Below are 14,050 nucleotides of genomic sequence, written 5' to 3'. Positions count from 1 at the left end.
ATGAAGTAACTCTGTTATCTCCTCGTCAGAGCTTGCTTCTTGCTCATAAACTTGCAGCCGTGCCTTTGCTGCACTTAACTTCTTAACAGTCTTTAGGCTCTATTTGCCTGCGCTTCTCTTCCAGTGCCTTCTTTCTTGCCACATTTTCTTTCTCTTGTAATGCAGTTCTCTTTCTATCGTCTTCCTCAAGGTTTTCAAGCTCTAATTGTTCACATTCTATCTCTTGCAGGACCTTCAAAGCAGCTTGCGTGGCAGCCAGCTCTGCTGCAGCCTCCTGTCTCTTAATGGAGGAACGACTTGACTGTCTTGACTTTATGCTTGTACTGCTTGCAGAGCTTGAACTTCCTACAGAGCTTTTACTTGTGCCTTCTGAAGCTGAAGATGAAAACACAGAGCTTGAATTAGGCCAGACAAAATCCACTGTCTGAACATCCATTTTTTCCTTACTGCATAGATAGGTGGATGCATTTTCCAAGATTACTTTGGTAACAGCATCACAGGTGTCAACTCTGCGACGGGTCTCACTGTCTGGAGGAGCACATTTGCGCAAACCTTCATAACTGTGTCTAACATCTGCTAAAGCACCACTTATTTTGTTCTTTAACTCCTGCACAACTTCAATAGAGGGAGATCCCTGTATCACTTTCTTAGCTTGCTTAACAATCACTTTCCATTTGTTGTAAACAATGGTAAAACGATGATGTAGTTTTTTTAATTTGTTTTCATGCAATTATTGTGCCTTTTCGGTGAGCTTTCGACTCCTCTGACCTCTTCATGGCTCCTCTTCTCTTTCTGCTAACTGTTGTAGGTCTGCAGTATTACCTTCATTGAGTAAATCACCATTTTTTGTTTCAGTGATTTGCTCCATTCTGCAGCGTTTACTTAATTGTTTGCCAAAACAAACAAATAAATTAAATTGATTCCAGCTGTATCCTTAACAGATTCAAAAAGGGATCAACTCAAACAACTGGAAAGATAATAGCTATAAACCTAACTTTGCTTCAGATAAACTTGTTGAAATATTTAAGTGTGTAATACCTTTCAACAATAAAACACTTTCTTTTGTTCGTTTTTCTTTTTGTCAAAGGGACCACAACCTTAGGAAAATATCTAAATGATTACTACTTTAAATTGCATGATAAACTGTCGAGATACAACCAATACAACATGCCTGAACATTTAGTTCTCCAACACCCTTAGCATTCACATACACAAATATGTAAAATTACTTCATTCATAAAGCATAAATGGAAAGCACCTTAAACTGATAATGACACAGCACACCAGATTACTTAATATTTTCAGTACTTGCAGTGTCCTTTAAAGTAATTAGAGAAGTTGATCCGCTTCTTTAAATTTAACTTGTTTTAAATTTATCTTGTTGGATCATCCATGTAAAACTTCAAACTGCTTGCTGCTTAGGTTACTGGTGTATTGTCAGTCTTATCTTTATGATGCTGGAGTGCGGTGGATCTTCTTTGCTGTTCAGGAGATGTCAGGATCAGCTTGTCAGCTCCTCACCTCATGTCGAGCAGGGTGAGTTCTCACTGTAACTCCCTCCAATTCGAATAATGGACACAAGGCGTTCTTTGCGTTTACTGGCATTTAATCAGACACAGGTGTCATCAATTATGCCGTGAGAACTGTACAAAAACATAGAATAACCAACATACAATAAGGCATTCTCATGGAGAATAAACAGAGTAATTGTAACAATATAAACTTTTTTGAATTAGTAGGTTGACACCCTTGTGTAACATTTAGAGACATGTTACTAATTAACTTAACAGATATCACAAACAAACATATTCCTTTATAGAAACACAAAATAAACTTTGTTTACCTCATTGGCCGCATTAAGTTGAAGGGGTTAATAAAAATGCATCTTACAGCACCATCTTCTTCAGGAATGTACTAACCAAAAATCTTCCTCGCAAATGTCATGGACAGGGAAAAATCCAGCGTGCTGCCCTCTACCGAATCTAGCGTGTATTTAAACCATCGATCCGACCAGAAACAACACACTGAACATTGGTTCCACCCTGGAAAGTTAACAGATATTCCAAATTTACATTTTTACCCTCAATTGTTGATTTAATTAAATCAACATTGTTTTTTAACATATTTATTGCAAATTAAAACTATGAAATTTACTTAAACAACATAACTGCTCTTGATGGCAGTTACACTTTTTATTACATTACTTGAGTACAACTATTTTTTACAGTAATTTTCATACTTAAGTACAAGACATTTCAGATACTTTAAGACTTTTACTCAAGTAACATTTCAGTCAGTGACTTGGACTTTTACCAAAGTCATATTTTGGAGAGGTACTTATACTTTTACTTGACTCCGAGATTTCAGTACTTTATACAACACTGCTATTAACAAGGGGTTTATAATCTGAGCAGAGAAAAACAAGATTGTGGTCTGATTTACTCATAAGTCTTGATTTGGAATTTGACATTTGTGTAAAACAAATCCAATGTGTTGTTTTTTCTGGTAGAGCAGCTGACAAACTGTTGAAATGTTGGCAGTGTAGCAGGGAGTGAGTTGTGATTAAAATCACCATATATTGCCACAAAAGAATTGGGGTGTTGTGTCTGTATCCTGGCAACAACTGAACTGATGACATCACATGCATTGTCTGCAACAGCTGAGGGTGGGATATAAACAACCACCAAAACAACACTGGTGAACTCTCTTGGCAAATATGGACAAAAACTTAATGCCAATAATTAAATGTCTGGACTGCAGAGACAACACTTCAAAGTAATATGTGCTAGATTACACATAAAAAAGATGATTTCCCTATATAGTCCCACAGAGGGGAAATCTGTTTGACCTATCCTTTAGCGCGCAGTGGGCTCCACTCAATGGTGCCCAAGGAGCAATCTGGGGCAAATGTATTTCTTGCTCAGGGACCTATGGTGGCAGTCTGTGGGGATTGAACCGGGTACTTGCAGCCTTCTCAGAATGCATGCACGCTGTTCTAGTGGTTTGAGGCCACCATTCCCCGCGTAAACCCAGTTGTTCTTAATGAACATTTTATTTCACTTGGCTCTTCAACATTATGTTGGCTGTCAGTGATTAAAACCTAGCATCTCTGATAATATAGGGAGGCATATGTGCACACAGTATGGGCAGCTTGTTGTTTTGAAAGGGCCTATGCTGGCTAGGTTTATAGAGCAATATGTGCTATTTTCCAGATTCCGTCTATTTCAGGGAGTACTTGTGAATTTAATGTTTTACATTGAAACAACAGTATTGCTTCGTCCAGGTGCTGAAATGCCCTGCTTTCAGTTAAGATCTCTCACCTATAGATAACATTTGGCACATCAATAAACTAAATGTATCTTAAAAACTTCCATGAACTTTTCTGCAGCTAAAAACTTATGTAAGGCAAGAACAGAACTGTGTTTCAACACCAAAACACCTTCAAATTTTGAAAAAAAAAAAAAAAAGAGGAGATGGTACATTGTGGTAAACATGCTTGTTTTAACTATTTTCAGACCTGTAGCAAACATCAAATTTAAAATGAGCTCATTCAGTGGAGAAAGATCTACAGTTTCTCGGCTGTAATATCTGCTGTGTCGTGAATAAAACATTGACTCATGATTTGGAAGTGGAGATTCTGGAGATTTTAACATCTGCAGAATGTCCCACCTTTTCTGGAATTCAAGTTGCTGTACTTATTTACTAATATCTCAACTTTCTGTAACCACAATATACTGAAATTTCAGCTGCTGCCTTTTTTTCCATTTGATTACTTAACGACTTTCATCTGATTTTGCTCTGCAGATGGCGCTGGCGGGATGATGACCTTGCTCCCCACGACATGACAAACATTATTAAAATACACAATCAAAACAATGAGCAGGCCTGGCAGGAGATCCTTAAGTGGGAAGCCTTGCATGCATTGTAAGTGACAATCATTCAGTACCATTCAGTAAAATAACATTGACAGAATCACAAGTTTGTTGAATTTTTCTGATAATGTGTTCTAACAGTGAGTGTCCATGTGGACCCACGTTGAAGAGGTTTGGTGGGAAGGCCAAAGAATACTCTCCCAGGGCCCGTGTCCGCCATTGGATGGGGTGAGCTCAGTGTTACTATGTATCCACTTCATTTTTGTTAAGGATTAAGGATTCATCTATGGTATTTAAAGGATGTTTCCAGTTTATTGGTTTAAAACACATTTATTTTTACATTCTACATTGTTTGGATATGTTGCTGAGGACCCCCATGAAAACGAGATGTTTCATCTCATGGGGCTGATCCTCTAATAAATGTTTATAAATAAATAAATAGATATAAATTACTGATAGGGAAAACTTCCACTACTAATATATGATCTATTCCCTAATAATTCCCTCTGAATTAATTTTACAGATCCTAAGTGCTTCAGTGTGCAGCTTGTAAATTATTTTACATAGCATTAACTGAATGTGTCTCCATAGCTACGAGCTCCCTTTTGACCGCCACGACTGGATCGTTGACCGCTGTGGGAAGGAGGTGCGCTATGTCATCGACTACTATGATGGGGAACTGAACCGTGAAAACTACCAGTTCTCCATCCTAGATGTGCGTCCTGCCTTTGACTCTTTAGATGCTGTGTGGGATCGCATGAAGGTGGCCTGGTGGCGTTGGACCTCCTAAAAGATTCACATGTGGATGTCATAGTCATATTTAAACATGCAAAGTGTGGACAGGGATATGTTCTATGTCTGCTCTTAGCTGTGTAAAAAAAACATGGTTTAGTGAGAAAGAGTAATGATTACTTTCAAATGTAATGTATAAGAATGCATGTTAATTGAGTTTCATTCTCTGAAGTTGATGTGATTAAAGTGTGTGCATCTAATCTTAGTTGAGTGTTTGTCTCGCAGGTCAGGATTAGAGCACAGGACCATGAGCACTGATTTTGAGTGCAATATCATCGGTAATAGTGCTTTGTATAGATGACTCCACGATTTAGCTGCGCAATGGCTGATGAGAGTATAATGTGGACAAACATTTCCTGCATTTAATACACCACCTTTGCAGGTAATACAGTGATTTTTGTAAAAATATAAAATGTGAACTTTTAAAAATACAGTTTGAGATGGAGGAGGTGATTTTGACAGTGAAGGATGTACCTGAAGCTTTCCTTGCCAGTGACCCATCTGAAGGATAAGGTGCTTTATTTCTTCATTATACATACAAAGTACATAAAACGAAGTTCCGTAGATCGGGTGGAAGGTTAGCCTGAGCTGTTGCAACTGAGCGCACCACCACTAATGGCCGACCTGACCAGGTCTTTAGTGGTAGGGAAAACCGGAGCGCCAGCAGGAAACCTACCCCTAACACGGGAAGAAACATGTCTTGCCCACAAAGGTCGACATGTTAGAAAATGGATGGATGGGTAACCTAGAATAATAATTATTCTAGGGTGGTTTTCAAAACACTGTATCCCATATGCACCTGAATTAATTGACAGTGAGAAGTTTGAAATATGTAAATCAAATAGTAACACCACCATATTTGGTTTATTGATTTTGGCAAACCTTTAATTATTACAATGACAGATTATGCCAAAACATTTTTCAGTCTGTTTTTGGCCAAACTAACCACACATCTGTATATTGTTAGTACATGTAGAAAATGTGCTATTTTTTGCGTTTCCCTTTTTGCTTTTAAATACATTAGCTACTCTCACCAAACGGCATCCAGTAGAAACCATTTTTGAGGAAACAAGGCTGAGGCTTAGGTTGCTAGTTCTACTGAGAAGCTTTTACTTTGTCAGTCTTTCATTAAAGCATTCCTCATAAATTCTGGTGTTTGCTGCCTTCCTTGTATCCATCTCTTCAGCAGAGAAGCTAGCTCGCTTACCAAAAAAAGGCAGGAATTTTTTATTGTAGCCTGTCTTGAGAAAAGCAAATCTTGTACCTTAAATCCTTTGTCCACAAGCAAAACATCTCCTTGTTTAATGTATTTTGAATGCCACGTTGCTCAAATATCTGCATATCACCAACACTTTCCTTTTAACGGATCAGACACAAAACATGCAGCACCTTTAGGGGTAACTGCAAGCACTGGTGTGATTGTGGTGTGTTGTTTGCTGTTCATAATCCCTAAATGTCTGGCAAAAATAATTATGTGCAGTCTACAGAACATATGACATTTTTAAACTGCCTAAACACTCAGAAGTTTTGATATCTTTTGTTGGGAACATAGGGACATTAATTGACTTGAAATGTAAGAAAACCTGTATCCATGTGATTGAAATGTTGCCTCTAATGATTGAGATATGTCAAACATGTAGGCAATCATTTTCAGTGAAAGACTTCTTCAGAGCCTCAGAATTGTAATACGATTGTTTCCTCCTTTGGAATAAGATGCCTAGACAAACCAATTTTCCCCCTACATTTGCCTCAGTGGTTTTGCTGGTATTTCCCCTGGAATCTCAGTATTTAAGGTTGTATTTTCCTGTTCCAAGAAATATGTACAATACTTCAAAGTAAAAAGTCCAATTAAAACTTTTTTATTCTTCCTGTATTTAAAAACAGTACATCCTTTTGGTACCTTCAGGCTTACTCAGCTCATTTTGTATTGCAGTATCACTTCTCATGATAATTGTTTCTATTTTTGTTACATTGTTATGTTGCTTTGTCATTTGTGCTATTCGCAGATGCACTCTCAGCCATGGCTTTAACTGCATCCTCAAATGTAGTGGTGTCACTTTGTTCTGTTGAAATTGAACTGAAGATCTTTGTGAAATCTTTTACTCCCATGTTTAAGTTGATGTTGTGCAGTTTGGTCGCTACGTTTCACTGGGGCCTTCCTTTTACACTCTGTTGCTTTTGTGATTCCTCGTCTGTAAGCGTAGCTAATATTGGAACATCGTTCCCAGACGTCAGGCATTTACCGCCATCAAGATTCTGAGAGCATTTGTGTCCCTTAAAATCAGATCGGCCATATAAAAACTCCCAGTGCTTTCCTTTTTTAGTCTTGCTTTTCCTGTTCTCTTTCTGATTGTGTCATGCTATCCCTAGTTTTACTGGACTTTGGAAAAAGAATAGAAAAATATACCCTCCAGCAACCATCTGGATATTGGAAGTCTGTATTGCGTAAACCCCAACAGCAGTGCTTTATTCCTCTTTTCAGCATTGTTTCAGAGATTAATAGCAAAAGTATGCTGTTTGTAGTCAGTCGCCTCACCGTAAACACAACAATGTGAAATGTTTGTCCACAAAGTAATCCCATTATGCTCTGCAGTGTGATGTCACAATCAGTTTTTAGCAACTGAGGCAAGAGCTTTTGAGATCAAAAACAGAAAATAATTTCAGTCCTGCTGACTTAGATTCCCAACTGATTCTGTGGAAACATTTCTAAAACTTGTTCTACACTGGAACACCCTGGGTGACAAATTAAACTGAATTGTCCTGCTGACTAACTTTTTCATAAGGGTTAGGGTAAGTAAGCTGAAGGTAGCTGAAAGAAAAAGCTAAAACAGGAAATACTGGTAGCTAAATTGCAATAAAGTTTACATTACCTTCTTCTGAAGGCTGAAAGAAACTAAGTAAATTGCATAAAAGCAAAGCGTTGGTTGCAGCTGAAATCCTGCGGGAGCACACGTCTGCTGAAATTGGCTGAACAGAAAATTATGTAACACTTGATGAACTTGTACAAACAGAAAAGAAAGCATAAACAGTTAAATGTTCAGCTGAAAACAGAAAAACTAAGCTAAGTTGCTGCTAAAATACTGTGGAAGCACTACCTCTTGCTGAAAAGGGCTGAAGAAGTAACAGCTAATGAAGAAACACTTGTTGAATTTGAAATAATGAGTAAAAACTTAGAGAATGATCAGCATAAACAGCAGTTATTGTGTCAACTGATCAACAAACAGAACTGTTAGCTGAAATGGCAGAACTGTGGTCTCCAGTTTTCTTCGTACGTCTTCTTCGTACGTTGCTTAAAACATCCGATATCAAATCACACATCCAAGATGATTTGATCCAGCTAATCATGATCCGGCTAAGTGGGTTCTTCAAACACACCTGTTGTTTACGATTAGTATGGCTGGATTGAGTTATCTGAGACAATTGCGCGTTCACGCGTTTGTTTAAAAGGGGAAATGTATCGATAGTAGAAACATTGATCAGCAACGCTGCTATTGGCTGTTCAGCATGGCCAAAGAGCGCGCACAGTTTTTCTCCAAAGCAGAACAAGAGCTTGGAAGGTTATGCCGAATTTGAGTCATTAATTAAAACACCTCAAAATCTGTTAAAGCCAGGAGAGAGGGCTGGCAAAAAGCAGCATGCGTAAATACTGTCCATGGTAGATGTTTCTATCACTTTCTACAGTATGAATTTTTGCATTTTAATAATCTCATATTTACTTTGTTCTTTTATATCAGAGCCTCCACGGGACCCACTAGAACATGGGGACAAGTAAAAGTGAAATACAAGAATATTCTACAAAATGGTAGCCTTTAATTATTACACTTTATTTTAAAAAGGCACTTGTTATGTCAAGAGATCCAAATTTCAGTGTCATTCCTTAGAGACGGGAAGTAAAGGACATGTGCAAACTGGGAATTTTAACAAAAAAAATCTTTATCTATAAAAAATGAAAATCTTCCTTTTCCAAGTCATCCACAGTTTACACGGTAAAACTGTATTGCTCCATGATAATCCATCCATAGTTTTTTCTAATACAATATACGGCTCGACAGGAAGCAAGCCTTTCAAAGTAAACTAAACTTCACAATAAAATAGCCTGAACAAATCTTCTTACTGAATATGATACAAATAAAAAGCAAACCATCATACAAATAACTTAAATATTTTCTATTTATGGCTCTAACATCACTTTTTCCTCTTTAAAAGCCACTGTTAAATGATGTGTTTGTCTGTTTATAACAGCCACCAAGAAAAATCTCTCTACAATTACACTGTTGCGCTGCGCTAAAGGATCCTGTCTATTGCGCAATACGCGATTAATTCGGAAAAACTCAGCAAATTATTCTTGCACCTTCCGCAACAGGTTGCTGTCGTAAAAATAGACATGGCGGCTACGGCAGACTTCCCTATCTCCTCCGCTTATACAGCCGTGATCTAATCTTGTTTACATGAAATAAGCCTGCTCTGGAGCAGGTTTAAGCTGGCGCACATGTTGCTATGACAACAAGTGCAGGATGTCTTTCGAAGAACCAAACGATCCAAGATCATGCTAATCGTCAACAATGAAATCCTGCTAACTGAGTTAGCGACGTACGAAGAACGGACCCCTGGAGATGAAGCCTACAAAACCTCTTGAAGGTTTATAAAAACAGAAATTGTAGAATACCAAGGCAGATGCTCAAGCTAACATACTGTGGAAACAATTTTTATTTTTTTACTGAAAATGGGTGGAGAAACCCATTTTCACATACAAAACACTTACAAACCTGATCTATTGGGTAATGCATTTAAAAACTGAAGCAATGAACGAGGTACTAAGCTGAACCGTACGTGGTTACACCAGCAGCATGAAGCTGAGAGAGAGAGAGAGAGAGAGAGAGAGAGAGAGAGAGAGAGAGAGAGAGAGAGAGAGAGAGAGAGAGAGAGAGAGAGAGAGAGAGAGAGAGAGAGAGAGAGAGAGAGAGAGAGAGAGAGAGAGAGAGAGAGAGAGAGAGAGAGAGAGAGAGAGAGAGAGAGAGACCACATTTCTAGCATCTATAAGAGTGCAGAAAAAGAAACGCACTTTAGAAATTTGCAATATGCTCCTTTAGAGTGGTACTCAGTGGAGAGATGGGTTTTAAAGGCAAAGTCTTCACATTTCAAGCATGTATAGGTGTGGAGCTACAAAAAAAAAGAGACTTTAGAAATTTTGCATACGTTTTTTGAAATTGGTACTCACCAGTACAACTGGGGAGCTTAACACATAGATTATAAGATCAGTTGAAAATAGTAAAAAAAAAATAATAATAATCGAGACTGAAATTCACATTTGCACCAGTTTTGCCCTCATCTTAAGGCAAGAGTGAACAATTTATTTTAACTTCATGCTGTCATGCTGAGCTGTACAAAAAAATTTCAAATAGTTACCATTTTGAATAATTGATTCTTCTGGTTCAGTACTTTTTTAAGTTAAATACCATAAATACTGTTTGAATCAAATAATTTATGGTTGAATATAAGAGAAAGACAAAGTTAAATAGTTGATCCCCATAGCTAGGATAATAGTGATACTCTGAGGAACAACAAACTAATGACTAATGAAAACAGCATTGCTATACCTATCTTACAAAAACAACACAAGTCCCAAGGCTTTTCACATGATGCTCTAACCCAGGCTAAAACCCACAGCTGTAATCATTCATAGTTGTGAACTCATAAACATTTGGGTTTGTCCAGAAAGATTGATGCTCCAAAAATCAATGACTCAATGTGATCAGCTAAGTTTCATGGAAACGGTTTTACCAATTTGAAAAGATAAACACAAATTGATCAGAGTTAACTTTGAATTTCACTATATGATTGTATTAGGTGGCCCATATGTTCTGGATAATTTTTGAATTGCTTGAGATGACATTTGCTGTGATTTGGTTTAAGAAACAACCTGAATAGCTTTTTAGATTTTAGCCGGGCCTTTGTACATCAGTGACAAGCCTCTTTAAAACTGGCATGCCAGCTGACACCCCAGAACAAGCCAGAATTCACACAAGCACATCTGATACTTCAATGGTAGTGCTTCTTAAACATTTCCTTGTATTTTTATGCTTATATGTTTGTGTCGTCATTGATTAAACAGCAAATGGTTTTGTGGAGTAAAAATATTTACCAACAGAAATAGTCGTAAATTACAGTTACAAGTTTTGCACAATCCAAAACATTCTTTAAATGTTAAAAAATTAGTTTTTAAGCAATGAGTTTGTACGACTTAAACCTTCTACATATACAGACTATGTAAATCTAAATCTATCCTCTTCTGTACTGTTATTTTTCAGTTAGAATCAAAGATAATGAAGGAAATCAGCAGTTTTGCTAGACAAAACACACAGTATTTACTAAACTCAAGAGTAACACTTATCTTCCACTATGGACTGAACTTATATTGCACTTTTCCAGTCTTACTGAACAACCAAATCGCTGTACACTATAGCCACATTCACCCAATCGCTCTCACTAATGCGCACACAATCATACACCGAGAGTGCCTTGCCCAGGGGAATCTGGCTATAGTGTGTATATGTGTATATATATATATATATGAGATAAGATAAGATAGTCTTTATTGATCTCACAATGGAGAAATTTACTCGTCACATCGGCTCATACAAGAAGGTGCAGAGTAGGGAAGGTGCATTCAGTTATATACAGTGAATCTTCATATATACAATGGGTCAAAAAGAATACCAAAAAATACAAAAAAAAAAGAAATAGGAATGGGCATATGATGTCTTATTTATAAACATAGTGGTCTATATATATATATATAAACATATATATATACTTATATATATATACATATATCTATACGCCTACAAACATACGTACCTATGCGTATATATGTGCATATACATTGTATACATTTGTACATACATACATACATGTGTACTGACATATGTTCAGGTGGTGATAGCAGCAGAGGTCACTACATCGGGATTATTGCACGGGTTGTAGTACAGTGTATTAATTAGAGTATTGCACATTAGTTATTGCACATTAATTATTACAGTTATGGTTACAGTTATAGTGCAGCATTGTATAGTCTGATGTGAACTTGGACATATATATATATATATATATATATATATATGTGCAGATGCAATTTTGGAGAGACTAAGTCACAAAAACCTGGACACTGTCAACATCCACGTGTAGCCTGTATGTCTCTACCTTATGCACCTTTTCCTCCTTTTGGCACCTTCTTTTGAGCCGATGTGTGACAAGTGAATTTCTCCACAGTGAGACGAATAAAGCCTATTTTATCTTATCTTATATTAGACAAATCACATTTTAATCAAACATATAAACAATATCTGTTCATCTTACTTGTGAAAAGTTATCTTTCGAGCCCGGATGTAAATAGTCCATCGATTCAAACAAAAATACGCTGCACAGTGCAGGAGGCATCATTCGTCTGTTCAGCTTGAATCAGCAGGATAGGGTAGCAGGTTGACCGTCCCAAAGATGGCGGCTTAATTCCTGCGCCGCGACAGTCAATGCGGGGTCTACTTCTATAATGTCTATTGTGTGTGCATAAGTGACATTAGCTGTGGCTGTTTCTCAATATGCGTTCTTGAGCGTTCTCGTGTGCTCGTGACACGTCATCAGCCTCATTATGTCTATGCCGAGCACTGTTCCGATTGCCGAGAACGCCAAATCCAGAACGCACCGAATTCCCCGGATGTTGTTCTCGCCCGCCCTCTTTATCGAGCATGCATCAGAGCAGACTTGTGCGTTCTTCAGACTGTCCGCTTGCCCAGAATGCACCGCGGCCGCAGCTTGATTTGAGACAGCGCAAACAGAGCTCACAGCGGTAAGTTATGTAGCCTGTTTACAGAGTTAGTGCGTAATTAAAAAAAGGAGTGTGCATAATACCGCTGGTTATGATTTATTTGTTTTTGTGTTTATCTGACTGACGTGTGTTGCTTTATTAACTCAATTCTTGCTGGAATAAATTGTGCATGTCTTCCTAGGATGACAGCAGCATATAAAATAAATAAATAAATAAATTCTATAAATGTTTTTCCTATCTAAGTGAGTTTATTCTGAGTCAGGACACGAATAATTGAGAGGAGAAAGAGGGAAAGAAAATATACGAAAATATACTACAGTTACTAACATGGTTTAAAACAAAGAAATAACTCCTATTAAGATCTTACACAAATAGACAATGCCTATAAACTTACAATTAAAAATAGTTGGAATGGAAATTAATTTACTCATTATTTTATGTATTTTTACAGGTGGTGAAAAAAAATGAAATGAAGCAGCATGTGAACATGACTCCAACTGATCTACATTAGGTCAGGTGTAGTCATGTTCACTAAACATGCAGCCAGCTGGAGCCGCTCCCTGTCTTCAGCCGCCGGATGGTCATCCTCCTCTGGATCAACCTCCTCCTCATCCTCCACTTCCAGCTGGTCACCTGCTGCTTGACTAATATTGTGAAGGATGCAGCAGGTGGCGATTACTTTTGGGGCAAACGTCAGGCGGACCTCCAGCGCCCTTAAGAAGATGGAACGCCACCGTGTCTTCAGACCACCAAAGACACGCTCAATGATGTTTCTCGCCTTGGCGTGGTGCCTGTTGTAGCATTCCTCCGCTTGACCTTTACCAAATATAAAATAACTTGTAATTTAGGTAATATGCTGATATGTCTTAATCTTCTATCCAATTAATATAATCTATGTATCAATTGTGTGTCATTGTTAGCTCTATTTAAGGACAAGAAGGTAAGAGATCTTTCTGGCAAGCTGTTTCCCTATAGGATGCACCACAGGCCAGCCAGTAGAGGGTCAGCAGCACCTCTATTTTCCGTGGCCATCCATGGGCCTGGATGGATGGGCAGCAGCTGAAGGAGGAGGACGATGGTGGCCCTGTTTAGCTAGAAGGCTGGTTTCAGGTCCCCTTCATTAAAAAATATTTGGAGGATTGGCACAGAGGTGTTTATCCTCACATATTTTGTTTCTGTTTCTTCCTGTAAATAAAAAATGCCAAATGTTACCATCATTGTTTTTTTCAATTCTCACCTTTTCACACCATAAAACTATAAATGCTTAACATGCAGAAATTATAGTTCTCAAGAAAGAAAAGGTAAAATGTATAGTGTTGTAAAACTAGTCAAGTATAGTAAATGTAACAAATGGCTTCCCTTCTCTGGTATTTTTACCATTTCCCTAAAAAATTTGCTGAACTAACTGCACATAATTTATAGATTAATCACTGTAAAGGTGGACAGACATAAAAATATGTTTTTCCCTTTCTTAATCAATGCTGTGAAGGTCAGGAGGTGCAATACAGTAGCTTAACCCTACTGTTTCTAATGTTAAAATTGGCTCCTCATTTTAATTATTTAT

The 14,050-nt window shown here is 37.7% G+C and overlaps 1 protein-coding gene across 4 annotated transcripts in view; it reads left to right on the top strand.

Moving 5' to 3' along the window:
• Positions 1–6,759, top strand: part of LOC105922633 (cytochrome c-type heme lyase) — a 49,036-nt gene extending 42,277 nt beyond the window's left edge. For 2 of the 4 annotated variants that reach the window (XM_036130255.1, XM_036130254.1), the window contains exons 6-9: positions 1,423–1,536; positions 3,805–3,924; positions 4,014–4,100; positions 4,464–6,759. In XM_036130255.1, coding sequence (XP_035986148.1) covers positions 1,423–1,536; positions 3,805–3,924; positions 4,014–4,100; positions 4,464–4,662 — 520 coding nt within the window. In that variant the 3' untranslated portion in view covers positions 4,663–6,759. The remainder of the gene's footprint in view (positions 1–1,422; positions 1,537–3,804; positions 3,925–4,013; positions 4,101–4,463) is intronic. The other 2 variants (XM_036130257.1, XM_036130256.1) reach the window with 1 other exon arrangement.
• The last annotated feature ends 7,291 nt before the right edge of the window (positions 6,760–14,050 follow it).

Source organism: Fundulus heteroclitus, unplaced genomic scaffold (genome assembly GCF_011125445.2).
Source record: "Fundulus heteroclitus isolate FHET01 unplaced genomic scaffold, MU-UCD_Fhet_4.1 scaffold_316, whole genome shotgun sequence".
In the NCBI taxonomy this organism is placed as follows: domain Eukaryota; kingdom Metazoa; phylum Chordata; class Actinopteri; order Cyprinodontiformes; family Fundulidae; genus Fundulus; species Fundulus heteroclitus.
Note: the sequence above shows the minus strand (reverse complement) of the source record. Positions and strands in the feature narration are given on the sequence as shown.